We start from the raw sequence: 22,953 nt of genomic DNA, 5'->3' as shown, positions 1-22,953 counted from the left end.
AAGTCCTCAACTGGCAGCCTCATTAAATAGTACCCGCAAAACACCAGTCTCAACGTCAACAGTGAAGATGCGATTCCGGGATGCTGGCCTTCTTGCCTTCTATTAGGGCCAAAATGAATTTATTTAAATTGACTGATTTCTTTGTATGAACTGTAACTCAGAAAAAAATAAATGATATTGTTGCATTTATATTTTTGCCCAGTACATATATTTATTAATTTAGTCCCATAGTGCAGAACCAACAAATATGTGCCCAATATGGTTACTTCTATTTCTGTGGTTAATGTAACCTACAAGGCACATTGGATTAGAAAACCAGTACGTTTTATGATTAATGGTCTGTCCATAACAGGCTTTAGGGTGAAATAAGAACAGGGTGACAATACATTCATTGCTCTTTATTAGTTTTCCTTAACATATCAATAATTCCAGTTAGACAAATATGCCTGAGTGGCACAGAATAGTGAGATAAATATTTTTCAGTTAAAAACTGCTTGTGAAAAGGTCCAATGCAGCCATTTTTATCCCAATATCAAATCATTTCTGGGTACAAGTATGTTTCTGTGATTATTTGTTTACCATTTTAAAACAAACAAAAATAGCTTCTTAACAAAGAGCAATTTCTCAAGTAAGAATTTAGCTAAGACTGTCTGGGAGGGGAAAACTGTCAATTTAGGGGTTATTAGCCAAGATGTCTGTAACTCTTTCTTATTGGTCTATTAACTAATTTACCGCCTGGTGATAACACCAGGAAGGCCAAAACTCCATTCCAACAAAACAGGCTGAAATTTCTTTTCAAACAGCTTACACAAAAAAATGGCATTATCATAATTTTCACAATTTCACAGTATTACTATAATTAATGGATAAAGAGCTGAGCTGATTGGCCGAAAGACCAATTATTGGCAAAAAATCAGAATAAGGCTGCCTGTGTAAACGCAACCATTGGGCACATTGCTCAGCCCAGGTGTTGCTGATGCATGCCAGATCTTACAGAGCCTGAATAGGTATTTTAAGTATCAGCTAACCACATCATATGTTAAAGCAATCTGTCAGTCAATGACGGTCGATGACGTGGAATGAAACCATTTGTTGATGCATGCAACGTCTGAGCAGGGGAATGTAACCAGTGGATGTGCTATTTTGCCAATAATTGGACAAAAGATCAGAATTAGGCTACCTGTGTATAAACACAACATTTCATACTTTTGTGAGAATATCAGGATGATGCGAGCCTGGTGTTCCAGTCTGATTAGCCTCTTTGGCTGCATTTACACAGGCAGCCCATTTCGGATATTTTTCCCCCCAACTAATTGGTCATTTGACCAATCAAATCAGCTATAAAACAATATCTGATCTATTTCAGAGACCAATTAGTGAAGAAATAAACATCAGAATTGAGCTGCCTGTGTAAATGCAAACATAGAAGAGTTGGCCACAGCTCATACAGTATGGGACCAGGCTCAGAAATCTAATTCTGATATTTTTTTCACAAACCAGATCAGCTCTACTACCAATAATTGGGGAAAAGATCAGAATTGGTATACCTGTGTAAACCCAGCCTCTGTGACCACATTGTCTAATAACAAAACCTGTAGTGACAAAATAGTATCCTGTGACAAACACTTGGACTGTGTGCATACTTCAATGCTTTCAAGACTTCACATTATTAAAGGGATATTTTGGCAATCCGGAAATGTCCCAGGTTAGCCCTCAGAAAGGAAAAGCTACTCCAAAGTTAAATTGCAGCTGATATTTCAATAAATCAAACGCTCTGGTACAATCAGATTTGCATGTTCAAACAGTGTTTATCCCCGAACCAAACTCATTTGCTCCCACAGCTTCACCGCAGACCTTTAATGAGAATGTTGTATGTGATACCTAGCCTCTTCCCTCCCGAAGTGGCTAAGTGATATCTACATTGTAACCACTGCATATGAACAACCATGCCCACAGCCAGAAAGTGTTGTATCCGCAACAGCATAGGCTACAGAACTTGGGTGATTCTGAAATTACTATACTATTTTAAATATATTTCACCCCCATAGATTATACATTTTTTCACACAGCTCCATCACCTTAAGTTAGCAATTTCCTTCAAACTGCACGTAGATACATTAAAATGTTCATCTGACTATGGGGAAGTAGATAAAGGGCCTCAATGCCAAAATCCTGAACTATCCCTTTTAAGTTGATGCATTTAAATATTTTCATAGACAACTAGCTAAGATCTCTAAACTTTAAAAGTCCATTTAGTAAAGCCAGTATGTCTTCAAAAATAGATGTTGTGTTTGTCGTAAAGTATCTATTTGACTGAACATTATTTTATAAATGAAGAATTAGTGAAAGGGAAATACTACTGTGATCGTCAAACATTACCGTTTTGTGCAAATTTCTATACATACAGTTTTAATGCTGGCTCATCAATGAAGCATTTGGGAACTTCAAGACATTTGGCATTCACTGAAGGCAATCTATGCAATGGACAGCAGATTCACTGTGTATCAACAACATGCTTCAAATAATATTAGTTATTATACCGACTAAATAAGTGGTAAGAGAACAGATTATTTGAAATTTAGGACTTAGGCCTACATGATATACTATACTTTTTGAAGTCATTACTGTGAGTGGATGCCATAGGTGTAGATTCCATAGGTGCTTAGAACTGTACAGCTTGTGAGGTGTTTGATTCTGACGGTGCATTAAATGGCAAACTAAAGTGTAGCAAAGTATCCTTTTAGAAAACATGGTTGCTAACATCTAAAACGTCTCGAGGGGAGATCACTGACACAGTGTTGTGTTTCCAGGGATAGGAGATGTACTTTAAGGGGCTATGTAATGTGCAGCCAGTCCAACAACCCTTGCTGTAGAATATTCACCCAGTCACACAGCAGGAACCAGTGCATAGCTCAGGAGATGCAGAGATCAATCAATCCATTTTCTGGGGGATGTGGCCCATTTTGGTGCGAATGTTACGGAACAGAAAGAAGATGACTGTCGTCACGGCAATGGTCACTTCAGCTACCCAGAAGGCCATGTCCCAGCTGTAGTACTTAGCGATGGTGCTGAAGGGGAGTCCCGCAAAGAAAGCCCCAACTGCAACCAATAAAAACACAGCTAGCTTACTGATATGAATGTCTCAGAGAATTGCAGAGTTCCAGAACCATGCGTTGTCTTTTTGAGAATACAGATAAAAAGGAACCAATATAGGAGACTTACCATTGGCCATGAGAGCTACGATGGCATGGGAGGACCCACAATAGTTTGCTGGAGCACTTTCATTGGCTATCACACCAAACAATGCGATGGGTCCATAAGAGGAGAATCCGAACATAGCACCCAGGGAAAGTATCCAGATCTGGATGAGAGAATATGAAACAGAATATAAAACGTAATGAATGTTTTTTCATATACATCATTTCAAATTGGTCTACAACTCAGATAAATATATACTGAACAAAAATATAAAAACGCAACATGAAACAATTTCAAAGATTTTACTGAGTTACAGTTCATATAAGGAAGTCAGTCAATTGAAATCAATTCATTAGGCACTCATCTATAGATTTCACATGACTGGGCTGGGGTGTAGCCATGGGAGCCAGGCCCACCCACTGGGGAGCCAGGGCTAGCCAATCAGTTTATTCCCACAAAAGGGCTTTATCACAGACAGAAATACTCCTCAGTTTCATCAGCTGTCCGTGTTGCTGGTCTAAGACGATCCCGCAGGTAAAGAAGCTGGAAGTGGAGGTCCTGGGCTGGCGTGGTTACACGTGGTCTGAAGTTGTGAGGCCGGTTGGATGTACTGCCAAATTCTCTAAAAAAACGTTGTAGGTGGCTTATGATAGAGAAATTAACATTAAATTATCTGGCAACAGTTCTGGTGGAACTGTCAGCATGCCAATTGCACACTCCCTCAAAACTGTGGCATTGTGTTGTGTGACAAAACTGCACATTTTAGAGTGGACTTTTATTGCCCCCAACACAAGGTTCACCTGTGTAATTATCAAACTTTTAGCTTCTTGATATGCCACACCTGTCAGGTGGATGGATTATCTTGGCAAAGGATAAATGCTCAGTAACAGGGATGTAAACAAATTTGTGCATTTTAGAGAAATAAGAGTTTTGTGCATATGGAACACTTCTGGGATCTTTTATTTCAGCTCTGGAAAAATGGGACCAACACTTTACATTTTTCGTTTATATTTTTGTTCAGTATAAATATTCCTGTTCTTGCAACCAATATACATTTTTCAACAGATAGTGTTGCCAATGACTCAGGACGTTATGTGATAGCGTATAAACAAAGTAAGCTACAAACACATTTGAGTAAATTCGTTATAATGGCTACCTCTTTCTCTGACAGGCCAATAAGGACAGAGAGAGGATGAAGGGCCACTACCCAGACGGGAGCTTCCTGTGGGAACAGTGATGTGACAAGAAAAGATAAATGGCACAGATTATAGTTTTACATACATTATTCTTTAAACGAGGAGTAACAACTGAAAACTTGCAAAAACACCATCATGACTGAGATTTTAGTGGAAATGTTGAATTTAATGTACCTTTAGGGCCTCAGCTGTGATAGTGACACGGAACAGGTATAGGGACAAAAACATGCCAGCCATCATGGAGAGGAGGAGGACATGGCGAGGGTTACCATGGGTACCCAAACCTTGCTGTGGGACAATAAGACAATAAAAACAATGCAGAGTGATGTAAACACTTATTTTGATGTGGGATTGGTGTTGTCACTCACCCGAGCAACAGCCCTGTCAGACAGGAAGCCAGCTGCGAGGCTGCCCACCAGACCTCCAACCTCCAAGGCACTCATGTAGGAACTGCCTTTGGATGACATACAGTACCAATCAAAAGTTTGGACACACCTACTCATTCAAGGGTTTTTCTTTATTTTTACTATTTTCTACAGATTTCTACATACAACCCTGTTTAAAGGCACTTACATATTTGATGTATATACTGTACCAGTCAAAAGTTTGGACACATACTTATTCAAGGGTTTTTCTTTATTTTTACATTGTGGAATAATAGTGAAGTCATCAAAACTATGAAATAACACATATGGAATCATGTAGTACCCCCAAAAACTGTTAAATCTGAGATTCTTCAAAGTAGTCACCCTTTGCCTTGATGGCAGCTTTGCACACTCTTGGCATTATCTCAACCAGATTCATGAGGTAGTCACCTGGAATGAATTTCAATTAACAGGTGTGCCTTGTTAATATGTGGAATGTCTTTCCTTGTTAATGTGTCTGAGCCAATCAGTTGTGTTGTGACAATGTAGGAGTGGTATATAGAAGATAGCCCTATTTGGTAAAAGACCAAGTCCATATTATGGCAAGAACAGCTCAAATAAACAAAGAGAAACAATAGTCCATCACTACTTTAAGACATGAAGTTCAGTCAATCCGGAAGAGTTACCTCTGCTACAGAGGATAACTTCATTAGAGTTACAAGCCTCAGAAATTACAGCCAAAATAAATTCTTCACAAGGACATCAACAGTTCAGAGACTGTGTGAATCAGGCCTTCATTGTTGAATTGCTGCAAAGAAAACACTACTAAAGGACACCAATAATAAGAAAATACTTGCTTGGGCCAATAAACACAAGCAATGGACATTAGACTGGTGGAAATCTGTTCTTTGGTCTGATGAGTCCAAATTTGAGATTTTTGGTTCCAACCTCCGTGTCTTTGTGAGACGCAGGGTAGCATGGAGGAGGAGGTGTGATGGTGTGTGGGTGCTTCGCTGGTGAAGCGGTCAGTGATTTATTTTGAATTCAAGGCACACTGCAGGGATCCGCCATCCCATCTGGTTTGCGCTTAGTGGGACTGTCATTTGTTTTTCAACAGGACAATGACCTAACACACCTCCAGTCTGTGTAAGGACTATTTGACCAAAGAGAGTGATGGAGTGCTGCATCAGATGACCTGGCCTCCAAAATCACCCGACCACAACACAAATGAGTTGGACAGCAGAGTGAAGGAAAAGCATCCAACAAGTGCTCAGCATATGTGGGAACTCCTTCAAGACTGTTGGAAAAGCATTCCAGGTGAAGCTGGTTGAGGAAATGCCAAGAGTGTGCAAAGCTGTCATCAAGGCAAAGGGTGGCTACTTTGAAGAGTCTCAAAAATATTTGATTTGTTTAACACTTTTTGTTACTACATGATTCCATATATATTATTTCATAGTTTTGATGTCTTCACTATTATTCTACAATGTAGAAAATTGTAAAAATAAAGTAAAGCTCTTGAATGAGTACGTGTGTCCAAACCTTTGACTGGTACGGTACATGATGTTAGGCAAATACCTAGATATACACTTGTAAATTGTGTGTGTGCGTTACCTATGAGGACAGTCTGGCCCTTATCCTGAATGAGATAGAGCTGGCCCCAGTCAGTGCATGCCGTCTTCACCCCGAACACTACCAGGTAGCCTAGGGACAGCACCCACAGGTATGGAGACAGCAGGAACTCACTCAGAGTACTGTCACAGTTGGCTACTGCAGGATAAAACAACAAGAAAACATGTTTTTAATGATTATGCTCCAAGTCTGTTGGACAGAGTAACCAGAGCAATACATATGGATATAGTCAATCAAAATGTACACATGGATCTTAAAACACACAAAATCAACAAATACAAAACAGTCCCTCTGTCCTGCGGTAACAGCTTTTTTTCTCCTCACCTCCTTTCTTGGCTGAGGCCTCAATGCTGGGCAGGCCCACATCTTTGGGTTCGTTTTTTATAAACACCAGGCAGATGACAGAAAAGGATGCACAGATGATGCCTGACATGGACAGGATAGTCCTCCAGTCGTAGTACTGAAGCAATACCATAGCCAGGAGAGGACCCAATCCACCGGCCAGGTTCATGCTGCAGGACAGCACTGCCCACCATGTCCCAAACTGAGACGGCTCAAACCACTGAGAACAGAGAACAGATATGTTGATGGCATGAATATGTAAACTATAGAATGAGAACACTGAAAACAGTCAAATAGATCTGACATCGAGACATGTGGAAAGGCAAGTCAAAACATTTTCACTTTGATACTACATTTAGACCACTGTGGATACTTATTTTATGGTTTTATCTGTCAATACTGTAACCAGTGTCATCAGTTAACAACCTCTGAAGCTGTGCTGAGTTGTCTAAAGTGATGTAATGTAGCTCAAGCCATTACGCCACCGAAATGGTGACCGCAGCAATTAACAGTAACTTAACAATCAATTTGCCGGCTGACCACTTAATCCTGCCTGCAGGTTGCTTTAATACCATATTGATCCAGAGTGCTAAGCACAGAACCAGCACTACCCCCTGCACTGTTCAAACAGTCCGGCTGAGGTGCTATCTGCATTGTTCTTATTCCATTTTTACAAATTCCCCCCACGTCCCTTCTACACTGGAGGGGAGCCTGCCACCTATTGGTCACCACACACCTCATTCAATGTAATCATTCAGATCACTACCACCTAAAAGGGGTGGAACTAGCCCTTTAAATGCCCCACCACGAGGACTGTGTGCTCTCGTTCTCTGTGGCCGACGTTAGTAAGTCATTTAAGCGGGTTAACCCTTGCAAGGCTTCTGGCCCAGAAGGCATCCCAATCCGCGTCCTCAGTGCATGTGCAGACCAACTGGATGTTTACGAACATATTCAATATCTCCATATCCCAGTCTGTTGTACCCACTTGCTTCAGGATGTTCCTGTACCCAAGAAAGCAAAAGGTAACAACTAAATAATGGTTGCCCCGTAGCACTCACTTCTGTCATCATGAAGTGCTTTGAGAGGCTAAGTTAAAGATCATATCACCACCTTACCCTACACCCTAGGCCCACTACAATTCGCATACCGCCTCAACAGATCAATGGACGACGCAATCGCCATTGTACTGCACACTGCCCTATCCCACCTGGACAAGATAAATGAGAAGGCTGTTCCTGTGAAGGGCTTGTAAGTAAGAGTTTCGCTATAAGGTCTACACTTGTTGTATTCGGCGCTTGTGACAAATAAACTTCGATTTCATCTACTACAACTCAGCTTCCAACACCATAGTGGCCTCCAAGCTCATTACTAAGCTTAGAGCCTTGGGTCTGAGACCCTCCCCTGTGCAACTGGGTCCTGGACTTCCTGAAGTGGGCCTACCCCAAGTAGGCAACAACTCCGCCATGCTGATCCTCAATACGGGACCCTACAGGGGTGCGTGCGCAGTCCTCTGCTGTACTCCCTGTTCACCAACGGTCTCCAACTCAATCATCAAGTTTGCTGACGACAACAGTGGTAGGCTTGATTACCAACAATGACGAGGCAGCCTACAGGGAGGAGGGGAGGGCCCTGGTGGAGTGGTGCCAGAAAAATAACCTCTCCCTCAACGTCAACACAACGAAGGAGCCGAGTGTGGATTACAGGCGACAGCTGAGAGAACACGCCCCTATCCACATCGATGGGGCTGCGGTGGAGAGGGTCAATTCAAAAGCATCAAGTTCCTCGGCTTGCACATCACTGACAACCTGACATGGTCCCTTCACACAAACAGTGTTGTGAAGGAGGCTAAAGAAATTTGGCTTGACCCCTAAGACTCTTATTAACTTTTACAGATACACCATTGAGAGTATCCTGTTGGGCTGTATCACTGCCTGGTACGGCAATTGCGTTGTCCGCAACCGAAGGACTCTCCAGAAGGTGGTGCGGTCAGCCTAACTCATCACCGGGGGTACACTGACAAGTCCAGGACTTCTACAGCACCTGGTGTCACAGGAAGGCCAAGAAGATCATCAAGGACCTCGGCCAACCAAGCCACGGCCTGTTCACCCTGCTACCATTTAGGAGGCGAGGACAGTAAAGATGCCTCAGAGCTGGGACCGAGAGAATGATAAACAGCTTCAATCTCCAGGGCATCAGAATGTTACAGTCACCACTAGCCGGGCTCCGCCCAGTACCCTGCCTTGAACCTTAGTCAATGTTACTAGTAGGCTACCACCTTGTACTCTACCATGCACCTTTGACACTCCTGCCCTATGTACATACTCATTGATCACTGGTCACCTTATTAATAATGTTTACATACTGTTTTACCCACTTTATATGTATATACTGTATTCTGGTCATAGCTCATTCTATATAACTACTACTGTAAACATTTCTATTTATACACACCATTATTTTTTACACACACTACCAGTCAAAGATTTTAGAGCACCCAATCATTCAAGGGTTTTTCTCTCTTTTTACAATAATATTGAAGACATCAAAACTATAAAATAACACATATGTAATCATGTAGGAACCAAAAAAGTTAAATAAAAATACATTTTATATTTGAGATTCTCCAAATAGCCACCCTTTAAATTGATGACAGCTTTGCACACTCTTGGCATTCTCTCAACCAGCTTCATGGGGTAGTCACCTTGAATGCATTTCAATTAACAGGTGTGCCTTGTTAAAAGTTAATTTGTGGAATTTCTTTCCTTCTTAATGCTTTTGAGCCAATCAGTTGTGTTATGACAAGGTAGGGGTGGTATACAGAAGATAGCCCTATTTGCTAAAAGACCAAGTCCATATTACAGCAAGAAGAGCTCAAATAAGCAAAGAGAAATGGCAGTCCATCATTACTTTAAGACATGAAAGTCAGTCAATGCGGAATATTTCAAGAACTTTTAATGTTTCTTCAAGTGCAGTCGCAAAAACCATCAAGCACTAAGATGAAACTGGCTCTCATGAGGACCGCCACAGGAAAGGAAGACCCAGAGTTACCTCTGCAGAGGATAAGTTCATTAGAGTTATGAGCCTCAGAAATTGAAGCCCAAATAAATGCTTTACAGAGCTCAAGTAACAGTACATCAACTGTTCAGACGAGACTGCGTGAATGGTCAAATTGCTACAAAGAAACCACAACTAAACAACTAAAGGACACCAATAATAAGAAGAGACTTGCTTGGGCCAAGAAACAAGAGCAATGGACATTAGACAGGTGGAAATCTGTCCTTTGGTCTGATGAGTCCAAATTTTAGATTTTTGGTTCTAACCGCCGTGTCTTTGTGAGACACGGATGATCTCTGCATGTGTATTTCCTACCGTAAAGCATGGAGGAGGTGTTATGGTGGAGGGGTGCTTTGCTGGTGACACTGTCTGTGATTCATTTAAAATTCAAGGCACAGCATTCTGCAGCGATATGCCATCCCATCTGGTTTGCGCCGAGTGGGACTATCAGTTGTTTTTCAACAGGACAATGACCCAACACACCTCCAGGCTGTGTAAGAGCTATTTGACCAAGAAGGAGAGTGATGGTGCTGCATCAGATGACCTGGACTCCACAATCACCCGACCTAAACCCAATTGAGAGGGTTTGGGATGAGTTGGACAGCAGTGTGAAGGAAAAGCAGCCAACAAGTGTACAGCATATGTGGGAACTCCTTCAAGACTGTTGGAAAAGCATTCCAGAATGCTGTGGTACCCATGCTGGTAAAGTGTGCCTTGAATTCTAAATAAATCCCAGACAAGTTCAACAGCAAAGCACCCCCACAGCATCACATCTCCTCCTCCATGCTTCACGGTGGGAACCACACATGCAGAGATCATCCATTCACCTACTCTGCGTCTCACCAAGATACACCGGTTGGAACCAAAAATCAAAATATTTGGACTCATCAGACTGAAGGACAGATGTTCACCAGTCTAATGACCATTGTCCATGTTTCTTGGCATAAGCAGGTCTCTTCTTATTGGTGTCCTTTAGTAGTGGTTTCTTTGCAGCAGTCTCATCTGAACAGTTGATGTTGAGATGCGTCTGTTACTTGAACTCTGAAATATTTATTTGGGCTGCAATTTCTGAGGCTGGTAACTAATGAACTTATCCTCTGCAGCAGGGGTGACTCTGGGTCTTCCTTTCATGAGAGCCAGTCTTTTACCAAATATATCTATCTTCTGTATACCACCCCTACCTCGTCACAACACAACTGATTGGCTCAAATGCAATAATAAGTAAAGAAATTCGAAAAATGTACTTTTAACAAGGCACACCTGTTCATTTAAATGCATTCCAGGTGACTACATCATGAAGCTGGTTGAGAGAATGCCAAAAGTGTGCAACCTGTCATCATTCTACAATGTCAAAATAAAGAAAAAACCTTGAATGAGTATGTGTCCATACTTTTTACTGGTACTGTATATAAATCAAATATGTAAGTGCCTTTGAACAGGGTCTGGTAGTAGGTGCCAGGCGCACCAGTTTGAGTGTGTCAAGAACTGTAACACTGCTGGGTTTTTCACATTCAGCAGTTTCCTGTGTATCAAAAATGGTCCACCGCCAAAGGACATCCAGCCAACTTGACAACTGTGGGAAGCATTGCTGTCAACATGGGCCAGCATCCCTGTGGAACGATTGAGACACTTTGTAGAGTCCATACCCAGACGAATTGAGGCTGTTCTGAGGGCAAAAGGGGGGTGCAACTCAATATTAGGACCGTGCTCTTACTGTTTTGTGCAGACTGTCAGCTTTAATTTGAGGGTATTTTCCTCCATTTCGGGTGAACCGTTTAAAAAATATAGCAATTTTTGTACATAGTCCCGCCTCCATTTTTTGGGACTCAAAAGTATTGGGCCAAATTCACTTGTGAATTAATGTAATTAAAATGTTTGGTAATTGGTCCCATATTCTAAAATGACACAGTACATTATTTACCATTACCTTCTATTGGGCACAAAATAATCTGAAACAACCAAAACAAACAGCAAATGCATCCAAAAAGTATGTAGAGTCACAATATATTATCAATCATTGCGTGCTAGGAATATAGACCAAATACTAAACTTTGACTACTTTAATACACATAAGTAAATTTGTCCCAAAACTTTTGGATCCCTCTAAAATGGGTGGACTATGTACAAAAAGTACTGTAATTTCTAAACAGTTCACCCGATTTGGATGGAAATACCCTCAAATTAAAGCTGACGGTCTGCACTTCAACCTCAGTCAATGCGTCATTTAAACTCCAAATTGCTGGAGTACAGAGCCAAAACAAACAAAAAAGTGTCACTGTCCCAATACTTTAGGAGCTCACTGGATTATAATGTATTTACCTGCCTGGAGCTAATTTGATTGAGCCTGTGTTTATTTCCCAGAGTGCTAATATTGTATATAGATGCTAATGTATAGCTTTAAGTTCTTTCAGTTTGATATAAGTATGTTGTTTGCAGTTTATTGTCCATGTTAACGGCACAAATCCTGTATGGGCTCGGGAGAGACGAAGGTTGAAGGTCATGCGTCCTCCGATACACAACCCAACCAAGCCGCACTGCTTCTTAACACAGCGCGCATCCAACCCGGAAGCCAGCCGCACCAATGTGTCGGCAACCTTGGTTAGCGTGCACTGCGCCCGGCCCGCCACAGGAGTCGCTGGTGCGCGATGAGACAAGGATATCCCTACCGGCCAATCCCTCCCTAACCCGGACGACGCTATGCCAATTGTGCGTCGCCCCACAGACCTCCCTGTCGCGGCCAGTTACGACAGAGCCTGGGCGCAAACCCAGTCTCTGGTGGCCCTTAACCACTGCGCCACCCGGGAGGCCCCCTGTTGTCTTAACTCATTGTGAATTTAATTGTATCAGGAAATAAAGGATTGACATGGATGGTTGAGGGTAAGGGATGGGGGAAAACACCAATACATTACATTTATATAAGCGGTATATCATTTTTATTTCTCTCACATGTTGAATTCATATAGCACTCAAATCTAATTCAGATATTGTACAAATAGACAACAGTATAATCTACACTGTAGTTCATTCAAATACATATGACAGAAAACAAGTGTGAAATGTAATAGGAAGGCTGTAGTATATGTTGATTGAGAACAGTATTGCTCAATCTCCATGAAATAGTAATTTCCTTGTGGCCCCTAACTCATGGACATGGCACCATGAGCACACAGTGTTCCAAGATTACAGTTGGCATAAGCTGTTGTGACTTCATGCCAGAAATCACCATCTCTCGCCCATAAGGTCACTGCTAAGTCATGGCAAGTGTTCAAATTCCTGACCACACTTGGGGGAGGTGAGTGACAGGTACACTCTAAAGGCAAAGGGTGAAGCACATTCTCGTCACTATTCTTTTTGAAGGGATCTGTTTTTTGGGTGGGGTGTAAATACCTTCCCAAAATAATAGTGTGCATATTGTAAAGCCAAGTGTTAAAACACAGATGGCTGACGGCGCAAGCCTTCAGGTGTGAGAGTTTCCTTACTTCAGGGATTTCCTGAATGGTTTTCATTATGTATTGATTGTGAATTCACTTCATTCTGTTACAGGAGCCTCCCATCCTATAGGAGCAACAGTCTTACCTTGCGTAGTACCTTCCCACATGGTGGCCAGCCTAAGCCCTGGCCCAGACCGTTGACAAACCACAGAGCAGAAAACACAGTCACAGTGGAAGACCATGAGAAGATCACGTTGATGCCCCCCACCACCAAGAGGCCAATGGAGAAGAGCCAGCGAGCGCTGATCTGGTCAGACAATACACCACTGATGAACTTACTGATGGCATAGGCCATGGTCTGACTACTGGTGATCAGGCCTAAGAGGACAGGAGAGGAAAACACATTCTTAACAGGACATCAATCACAAGGGATATAGATCTTAACATGGTTCTAAACCTTAGATAGAAGGCCCAAACTGATTTTCTTATGTGGGTCAGTGAATTGACTAAAGATAAATACAATGTCATCTCTATACAGATGTGTGCTTAATAAAAGTTGCTTACAGTGACTGCTGCACATTCTCTCACGTAATATTGAATGAATTGACACACAGCATTTCATAGGATGCATGTCACAATAAAGATGAACTACAGTTGAAGTCTACATACACTTAGGTTGGTGTCATTAAAACTTGTTTTTCAACCACTCCACAACTTACTTGTTAACAAACTATAGTTTTGGCAAGTCGGTTAGGACATCTACTTTGTGCATGACACAAGTCATTTTTCTAACAATTGTTTACAGACAGATTATTTCACTTATAATTCACTGTATCACAATTCCAGTGGGTCAGAAGTTTACATACACTAAGTTGATTGTGCCTTTAAACAGCTTGGAACATTCCAGAAAATGATGTCATGGCTTTAGAAGCTTCTGATAGGCTAATTGACATCATTTGAGTCAATTGGAGGTGTACCTGTGGATGTATTTCAAGGCCTACCTTCAAACTCAGTGCCTCTTTGCTTGACATCATGGGAAAAACAAAATAAATAAGCCATGTATGTAGACCATAAGTCTGGTTCATCCTTGGGAGCAATTTCCAAACGCCTTAAGGTACCACGTTCATCTGTACAAACAATAGTACGCAAGTATAAACACCATGGGACCGCGCAGCCATCATACCGCTCAGGAAGGAGACGCAATCTTAATCCTAGAGATGAACGTACTTTGGTGCGAAAAGTTCAAATCAATCCCAGAACAACAGCAAAGGACCTTGTGAAGATGCTGGAGGAAACGGGTACAAAGGTATCTATATCCACAGTAAAAGGAGTCCTATACTGACATAACCTGAAAGGCCGCTCAACAAGGAAGAAACCACTGCTCCAAAACCACCATAAAGAAAGCCAGACTACGGTTTGCAACTACACATGGGGACAAAGATTGCACTTTTTAGAGAAATGTCCTCTGGTCTGATGAAATAAAAATATAACCGTTTGGCCATAAATGACCATTGATATGTTTGGAGGAAAAAGGGGGAAGCTTGCAAGCCGAAGAACACCATCCCAACCATGAAGCACGGGGGTGGCAGCATCATGTTGTGGGGGTCATTGCTACAGGAGGGACAGGTGCACTTCATAAAATAGATGGCATCATGAGGAAGAAAATGATGTTGCTTCAATATAGCCACATCTCAAGACATCAGTCAGGAAGTTAAAGCTTGGTCGCAAATGGATCTTCCAAATGGACAAAGACCTCAAGCATACTTCCAAAGTTGTGGCAAAATGGCTTAAGGACAACAAAGTCAAGGTATTGGTGCGGCTATCACAAAGCTCTGACCTCAATCCTATATAAAATAAATGGGCAGAACTGAAAAAGCATGTGCGAGCCAGGAGGCCTACCAGCCTAATTCAGTTACACCAGCTCTGTCAGGTGGAATGGGCCAAAATTCACCCAACTTATTGTGGGAAGCTTGTGGAAGGCTACCCGAAACATTTGACCCAAGTTAAACAATCTAAAGGCAATGCTACAAAACACTAATTGAGTCTATGTAAACTTCTGACCCACTGGGAATGTGATGAAAGAAATAAAATCTGAAATAAATCACTCTAGTATTATTCTGACATTTCACATTCTTAAAATAAAGTGGTGATCCTAACTGACAGGGAATTTTTACTAGGATTAAATGTCAAGAATTGTGAAAAATTTAGTTGAAATGTATTTGACTAAGGTGTATGTAAACTTCCGACTTCAACCGTATATAGCATAAGACTTCTCTTACCCAAGTCATCCTTGTCCAGTTTAATCTCCTCCATCACAGAGGGCATGACAAAAGAGAAGGTCTTCCTGTTGAAGTAGTACAGGGAGTAGCCAGTAAACATGGAGAAGAAGATAACCATGCGATAGTATCCATAACCAGTGGCCCCCATGATTCCAGAGGTAATCAGACCAATCTCTTGGAGCAAAAATCTAAAGGTTGTAAACTGTTAATTTCCAAGGTAAAAAAATAAACAAAAATACTTTAGATTTGCTCTCTCCAAATGATGCAAATCACTGTTTTAGTGAATGCTGGCTCTGAAATTCTTTAGCGTTTGTAACAAAACCAATCACATTGCATGATGCCATTTCCAGTGTATGGGGTTACTGGCCGACTTTGTGTAGAGATACCATGCTCATGTTTACTGAGCAACAATTGAGACGTGGCACTGAGTTGATAACACTGATTCAATCTTGCCCAGGTGGATGTGGATGGACATTACAGAAAAGCAGCTATCACCCTGTTACTCTCTGACATAGGTGGTGCTTCTACTGTACTACACATTCAGGACCATCCCTTCTCTTCCCGTCCACCTCTATGAACTTCCAAGCTATTATTTCTCCTGTATGTGGACGTTGCTGTCTGTTCTCTGTCCCAGCTGTCGTTCTTTCTGAGGAGTGGGAATTCCACAGCAGGCCCGGTCTCTGTGGAGGTCCAGGTAGCATCAGAAGACGGGACCCTCACACACAATGCCTAGAAACACAAACCAATACTTCAGAATACACATAGATCAATAATCAACAATTGATTAATCAATGAAGAATTAACATTTTTGTTTCCACAATACAATATCAGGCCAGCCAATGCATGATTCATAATGAAATTATGACAAAAGAAACAATGGAAGGAATAAAGCCAGTTTTCAAGACCCTCTCTGGTCAGCTAATCCCCAGTAGGCTACTGTATAATGTTGGGTGATTTAAAGTCTGGGGTCCCGCTTTAATCTCGTATCGGACAAACTCTTGAACTTTGACATTGACCACCACCACACATTGCCAAAGCATTTCATTGAATCACTCCAGCAATAGAATCTAACTTAGATTTTGCTGTTGAGACCCAATGATAAGATTATTTAATGCTTTAAAACTCAAGAAATTATCAAAGGCAGTGGAGGCTGCTGCAAGGATGGCTCATAATAATGGCTGGAATGGAGTAAATGGAATGGCATCCACTCCCTGCTCCAGCCCTTACCATGAGCCTGTCTGCCCCAATTAAGGTGCAACCAACTTCCTGCGGTCAAAGGAAAAATAACATTTGAAAATATAATTATTCTGGATAGTTTGCATACAAAGAATAGTTGATTCTAAAATACTGAAGCAAACTATATTTTCTGTTATTAATACACCAGGGTCAAGTTTGATATATTGTAGTAGCTAGGAAATAAACATAGAAAATAACTGAATACCAAAACAACACATCCCCAATCATAGTCTTGGAAAAGTGACTAGAGAGAACAGAAATTAACGCATCCACTCTCTGTAGCAAACGCCAACTTCCATGTAGGCCTACATGAGTTCTGACGTTATACTTCATTGAAACACTGTTGCATGACCTCCGTGGACAATATCTTGATAGTTACATTTTATCTACATAACAATTAGGGACATGTTTGGTACCTTGTTTCGACAGGATCCCTCTCGCTGCTTAGGCTAACATACCCACTGAAACAGGAACTGCTGTCTTGCTCTGTGCTCTCATTGGGCAATTGAGCTGACATTCATGGAAGGAGGCGTTCCTACCGGATAGTTTTCTTCTATACGTAGGTTCAAGGTTGAAGAAACGAACCGACTGCAAAATATAATCCATTGAGTCTGCACTGTCTGGCAGCACGCAGGGGCTGAGAAAAGGTTTACATTATATCCAAAAGAGCTACTACCAAAAATCGCATGCTCACATTTTATTAAACATTTTTTCAGTTTATTAAACATGTCATGATGACATTCTGGAATATGTATATTCTATTGTATTCCATGATATTTTATCGTATTCTGTTTTCCTTCAATAATAAAATGAAACAACGATATTTTTAACATTATGCTTTACTCACAAAGGTTGGTACATTTCAGCCAATCAATATACATTTGAATCATGATCTGAATATGACTGAGGACATCTAGTGGTCAAAGGACAACACCTTGAAAGAAGCGCTCCTGCTAATGTTGAATTTATCCTGTTGAAAAACAATATCCCACGTATAATAAATACAGTCATGTAGGCCTGCACACACTTAAGGCTAAAAATACATGTTCTTAGCAAAATAGTGTATTTTTAGACATAACTGCAAAGTTCAAGGAGTAGGCCATTCAAGGTGGTATGATGGTGCCCTCTGATGTCATCGGCCTCCACACTCACTTGTGGGAACAAAAGAAAAGCAGGTGTTGCTATGTTATTCAGGAACGTTTCAAGACCTGACCCTCAGAGCCTTCCTTCTATTGACCCTGTTGACTCAACAGTAGGAAAGATTTGTTTATCTTTTGACCCTTTCAACAGCAGAGCAATACAAACCTTGTTTGCCTTTATTGGAATGGATTTATTGATAATATATGTTGGGAACAAAGTTTGGATGTTGCCACACACATACCTACTTGTTAACAAAATTAAGGAAGTTTCTGTCAAAATTATTCATAAATATTATCCTGCCAACCACTATATGAAGAAGTTTAAGGAAAACATCAACTCAAATTGCTCCTTTTGTAATGACCACACAGAAACAGTGTTGCATCTTTTTTGGCATTGTATGCATGTAAGCAAACTGTGGCAAGACATCAGTAGGTTTATAATTGAACACATTTATGAAGATTTTACACTATTGTGGAGAGATGTACTGTTTGGATTCTTTACATACAATAGAAATAAGCTGAAACATTTTTATGTAATTAATTTCATTATTCTTATTCTACACAAATGTACATTTACAAACAGAAAACCACATTTTCGTAACCTACAAAAATATATTGAACTGTATTTTAAGATGGTTAAATGCTCTACTGACAAAAAAGTATATGTATGTCCCTTAAGGTCCTTGTGTAATTGTAATGTGATATTGTACCCCCTAGCTCGATTGTCCATTGTTTGTAATCGATGTATGCTTGTGTTCCCTCATGTGCTTTATGTATCGATTTGTTGTTAATAAAAAATAAAAAAGGAACAAAAGAGAAGCAATAGAGACGCCATGTCATCATGAGGATACCTGGACCACCTATTGAGATGTACTTTTTGTAAATCAGGTGATAAATTAAGTTAAAAGGAGACTGGAGTAGGACTATTTGACAAAAGGCCAGAATTGATTTAGAAAGTTTCAATTGCATCAGAAAACAAAAAGTCATACATTAAGTTATTAATTTCTTATAGATCATCTACTGGAGGGAAAACTCTCCATTTGCCCATCAGAAACCCAGAAGGCAAGAGAGACAAGGGGCCTCTCCACCGTGTCTCTATCAAAACACTTCAAAACACAATTATTTTTTAACTGGCCCTGCTCTCCTCACACTATCCTCAGGCCTATAACTGCTCTGTCCTGATCGGGAAAAACTAAGGGGACCGTGTCTGGCGTGCAAACTTCAAAACAATACTTAATTTCCGAATTGGTTAAAATTAGGTTTAGGTTAGGGAAGGGTTAGGCCCGGGTTAAGGTTAGGGTTAAGGGTTTGGTTAAATTAAGAATCACTTTTAGAAATTAAATCAAATCAAATTGCATTAGTCACATGCGTGTAGTAGACCTTACAGTGAAATGCTTACATATGAGCCCCTAACCAACAATGCAGCCATTTGACTAGATGTTCTGGAGTCTTATGGCTTGGGGGTAGAAGCTGTTTAGAAGCCTCTTGGACTTAGACTTGGTGCTCCGGTACCGCTTGCCGTGCAGTAGCAGAGAGAACAGTCTATGACTAGGGTGGCTGTAGTCTTTGATCATTTTTAGGGCCTTCCTCTGACACAGCCTGGTATAGAGGTCCTGGATGGCAGGAAGCTTGGCCCCAGTGACGTACTGGGCCGTTCACACTACCCAATGTAGTGGTGAAGGCCATGCTGCCGAAATGCGTCGGTTTAAAAAAAACTTTGTTTCTATTGAACATGCCATACTAATAAAGGCATTTAAATTAATTATATGAAGAGTGCCTTGGTCCTCCTTTCTTTTTGATAACCCACTGTAGTGCCTTGCGGTCGGAGGCAGAACAGTTGCCATACCAGGCAGTGATGCAACCAGTATGCTCTCGATGGTGCAGGACCCATGCCAAATCTTTTCAGTCTCCTGAGGGGGAATAGGTTTTGGCGTGCCCTCTTCACGACTGTCTTGCTGTGCTTGGACCATGTTAGATTGTTGGTGATGTGGACACCGAGGAACTTGAAGCTCTCACCCTACTCCACTGCATCCCTTCGATGAGAATGGGGGTGTTCTCGGTCCTCTTTTTCCTGTCGTCCACAATCATCTCCTTTGTCTTGATCACTAGTTAGGCTGTCAAAGGCATGCTGCTGGTCAAAAAGTATCTGTCCTGGTTGGTCTTTTGGCTGGTCCCACGGCTGCCCTGCTCTACCTCTGCTTCTAAAGACACTGCTGACAACTGCAGATGGCTATCATGATAATAAATCTAGTATTAATAATAATAATTTGGTGGGTGCTTTTATTTGTCCTATTTGGAAATGTGTTTTTTGCATATCCCACGCTCGTCACTAGTTACCACATCCGCAAAGTAATAATTATGGCTAAATCTTAATCCTAACATTAAGCACACTGATAAATGTATGCCTAACCCTAACCTTCAATTTCAGACCAAAAAGCTCATTTGAGTTTTTATGAATTTTTACAATAGACATTTTGACTTTGTGGCTGTTGTAACTGGTGACACCCTCTGAGTGGGGTTATGGCCAGGGTCAGCCATTATCAAATAAAATAACATTTGATTTGTCACATGCTTCGTAAACAACAGGTGTAGACTAACAGTGAAATGCTTACTTACAGGCACTTCCCAACAATGCAGAGAGAAAGAAAATAACAATGCAGAGATAAAGAAAATATAGTAATAATAGAAAAGAAATAACACGTAACAATAAAAGTAATAATACATGAACTATAATAACTAACAATAACGTGGCTACATACACAGGGTACCAGTCCTGAGTCGATGTGCAGGGGTACGAGGTAATTGAGTTAGATATGTACATATAACTAGGAATACAGTGACTAGGCAACAGGATAGATAATAAACAGTAGCAAAAGTGATGAGTTAAAACAAAGTTAGTGCAAAAAGGGTCAAGACATCTAGTCCAGGTAGCTATTTGGTTAACTATTTAACTAACTATTTAGCAGTCTTATGGCTTGGGGGTAGAAGCTGTTCAGGGTCCTGTCGGTATTGCTTGCCGTGCAGTGTGCGGTAGCAGAGAGAACAGTCTATGACTTGTGTAGCTGGGAAATGTTTAGGACCTTCCTCTTACACCGCCTGGTATAGAAGTCCTGGATGGCAGGGAGCTCCTCCCCAGTGATGTACTGATCCGCAGGCACTATCCGCTGTAGCGCCATGCGGTCGGATGCTTAAGACTCCAGCCATCCAAGTTATAGACGGTTCTCTCTGTTACCGCACGGCAAGCAGTACCGATCCAGCAAGTCTGGAACCAAAAGGACCCTGAACAGCTTCTACCCCCAAACCACAAGACTGCTAAATAGATAGTTAGATATTTAACCAATAACTATTTTCAAATCCAGTTTTATTATTTGCAAACGGGTGTAGCAAAATACTTGTGATCCTACCTCCAACAGTGCAGTAATATCTAACAATACAGAACAATACACATAAATCTAAAAGAAAAAGAATGGAATTAAGAAATAGAGAAATATTTGGACAAGCAATGTCGGAGTCCGGACTATAAATATGTATGCACTATATATACATAAGTATGTGGACTCCCTTTCAAATGAGTGGATTTGGCTATTTCAGCCACACCAGTTGCTGCCAGGTGTATAAATTGAGCACACCGCCATGCAATCTCCATAGACAAACATTGGCAGTAGAATGGCCTTACTGAAGAGCTCAGTGACTTTCATGGTGGCACAGTCATAGGATGCCACCAGTTTGTTACATTTCTGCCCTGCTAGAGCTGCCCCGGTCAACTGTAAGTGCTGTTATTGTGAAGTGGAAACATCTAGGAGCAACAACAGCTTAACCGCAAAGTGGTAGGCCACCCAAGCTCCCAGAATGGGAGCGCCGAGTGCTCGAAGCGAGTAACAATCTTCTGTCCTTGTTTGCAACACTCACTACCGAGTTCCAAACTGCCTCTGGAAGCAACGTGTTGGGAGATTCATGAAATGGGTTTCCATGGCCGAGCAGCCACACACAAGCCTAAGATATCCCCATGCACAATGCCAAGTGTTGGCTGGAGTGGTGTAAAGCTTGTCGCCATTGGACTCTGGAGCAGTGGAAACACGTTCTCTGGGGTGATGAATCACGCTTCACCATCTGGCAGTGCGACGGACGAATCTTAGTTTGGCGGATGCCAGGAGAACACTACCTGTGTCTACCTGCCAGAATGCATAGTGCCAACTGCATAGTGCCAACTGTAACGTTTGTGGAGAAGGAATAATGGGCTGGTGTTGTTTTTAATGGTTCGGGCTAGGGCTCTTAGTTCCAGTGAAGGGAAATCTTAACGCTACACCATACAATGACATACTAGACAAGTCTGTGCTTCCAACTTTGTGGCAACAGTTTGGAGAAGGCCCTTTCCTGTTTCAGCATGACATTGCACCTGTGCACAAAGCGAGGTCCATCCATAAATGTTTTGTTGAGATCGGTGTGAAAAAACTTGACTGGCATGCACAGAGCCCTGACCTAAACCACATCGAACTCCTTTGGGATGAATTGAAACGCTGACTGTGAGCCTAATCGCCCAACATCAGTGTCTGACCTCACTAATGCTCTTGTGGCTGAATGCAAGCAAATCCCTACAGCAATGTTCCAACATCTAGTAGAAAGCCTTCACAGAAGAGTTGAGGCTGTTATAGCAGTAAAGGTGGGACAAACTCCATATTAATGCCCATGATTTTGGAATGAAATGTTCGACTGGCAGGTGTCCACATACTTTTGGTCATATAGTGTACATCAAGTGCCTTCAGAAAGTATTCATACCCCTGACTTATTACACATGTTATGTTACAACCTGAATTCAAAATTGATTAAATAGATTTGTTTTCTCAGCCATCTATACATAACATCCCATAATGACAAAGTGAAAACATGTGTTTTTAGAAATGTTTGCAAATGTATTGGAAGTGAAGAAATATCAGAAATATCTCATTTACATCAGTATTTACACACGAGCCAATACATGTTAGAATCACCTTTGGCAACGATTACATCTGTGAGTCTTTCTGGGTTAGTCTCTAAGAGCTTTGCACACCTAGATGGTACAATATTTGCCCATTATTATTTTCAAA

General features: G+C 41.3%; 1 protein-coding gene across 2 annotated transcripts; it reads right to left on the bottom strand.

Annotated features, from left to right (window-relative positions):
• Positions 1 to 383: 383 nt before the first annotated feature.
• LOC135548541 (glucose-6-phosphate exchanger SLC37A4-like) lies at positions 384 to 17,215 on the bottom strand. 2 transcript variants are annotated; one of them, XM_064978266.1, is made up of 10 exons: positions 17,147 to 17,215; positions 15,495 to 16,223; positions 13,361 to 13,593; positions 6,713 to 6,950; positions 6,371 to 6,526; positions 4,763 to 4,848; positions 4,569 to 4,682; positions 4,355 to 4,420; positions 3,223 to 3,361; positions 384 to 3,099 (listed from the first exon to the last, which is right to left on the bottom strand). In XM_064978266.1, the coding sequence occupies exons 2-10, from the start codon at positions 15,640 to 15,642 to the stop codon at positions 2,933 to 2,935; spliced, it is 1,347 nt and encodes a 448-aa protein (XP_064834338.1). In that variant the 5' UTR covers positions 15,643 to 16,223; positions 17,147 to 17,215; the 3' UTR covers positions 384 to 2,932. The 2 variants fall into 2 exon arrangements, with proteins under 2 accessions (XP_064834338.1, XP_064834339.1); XM_064978267.1 differs by lacking the exons at positions 384 to 3,099; positions 3,223 to 3,361 and adding an exon at positions 3,433 to 3,820.
• Positions 17,216 to 22,953: the final 5,738 nt, after the last annotated feature.

Source organism: Oncorhynchus masou, chromosome 11, assembly GCF_036934945.1.
Source record: "Oncorhynchus masou masou isolate Uvic2021 chromosome 11, UVic_Omas_1.1, whole genome shotgun sequence".
Lineage (NCBI taxonomy): Eukaryota > Metazoa > Chordata > Actinopteri > Salmoniformes > Salmonidae > Oncorhynchus > Oncorhynchus masou.
The sequence above is the reverse complement of the archived record's forward strand: the minus strand, read 5'-3'. Positions and strand labels throughout refer to the sequence as shown.

Bases quoted from the DNA above. Each gene is read 5' to 3' on its own strand.
- LOC135548541 (XM_064978266.1), bottom strand. From the start codon at position 15,642: ATGGGGGCCACTGGTTATGGATACTATCGCATGGTTATCTTCTTCTCC. The intron at 4,683-4,762 runs GTGAGTGACAAC...ATTGTCCCACAG, and splicing joins CTGACAGGGCTGTTGCTCGG to CAAGGTTTGGGTACCCATGG. The intron at 3,362-4,354 runs GTAGCCATTATA...TCTCTCATCCAG, and splicing joins TTGGCCTGTCAGAGAAAGAG to ATCTGGATACTTTCCCTGGG.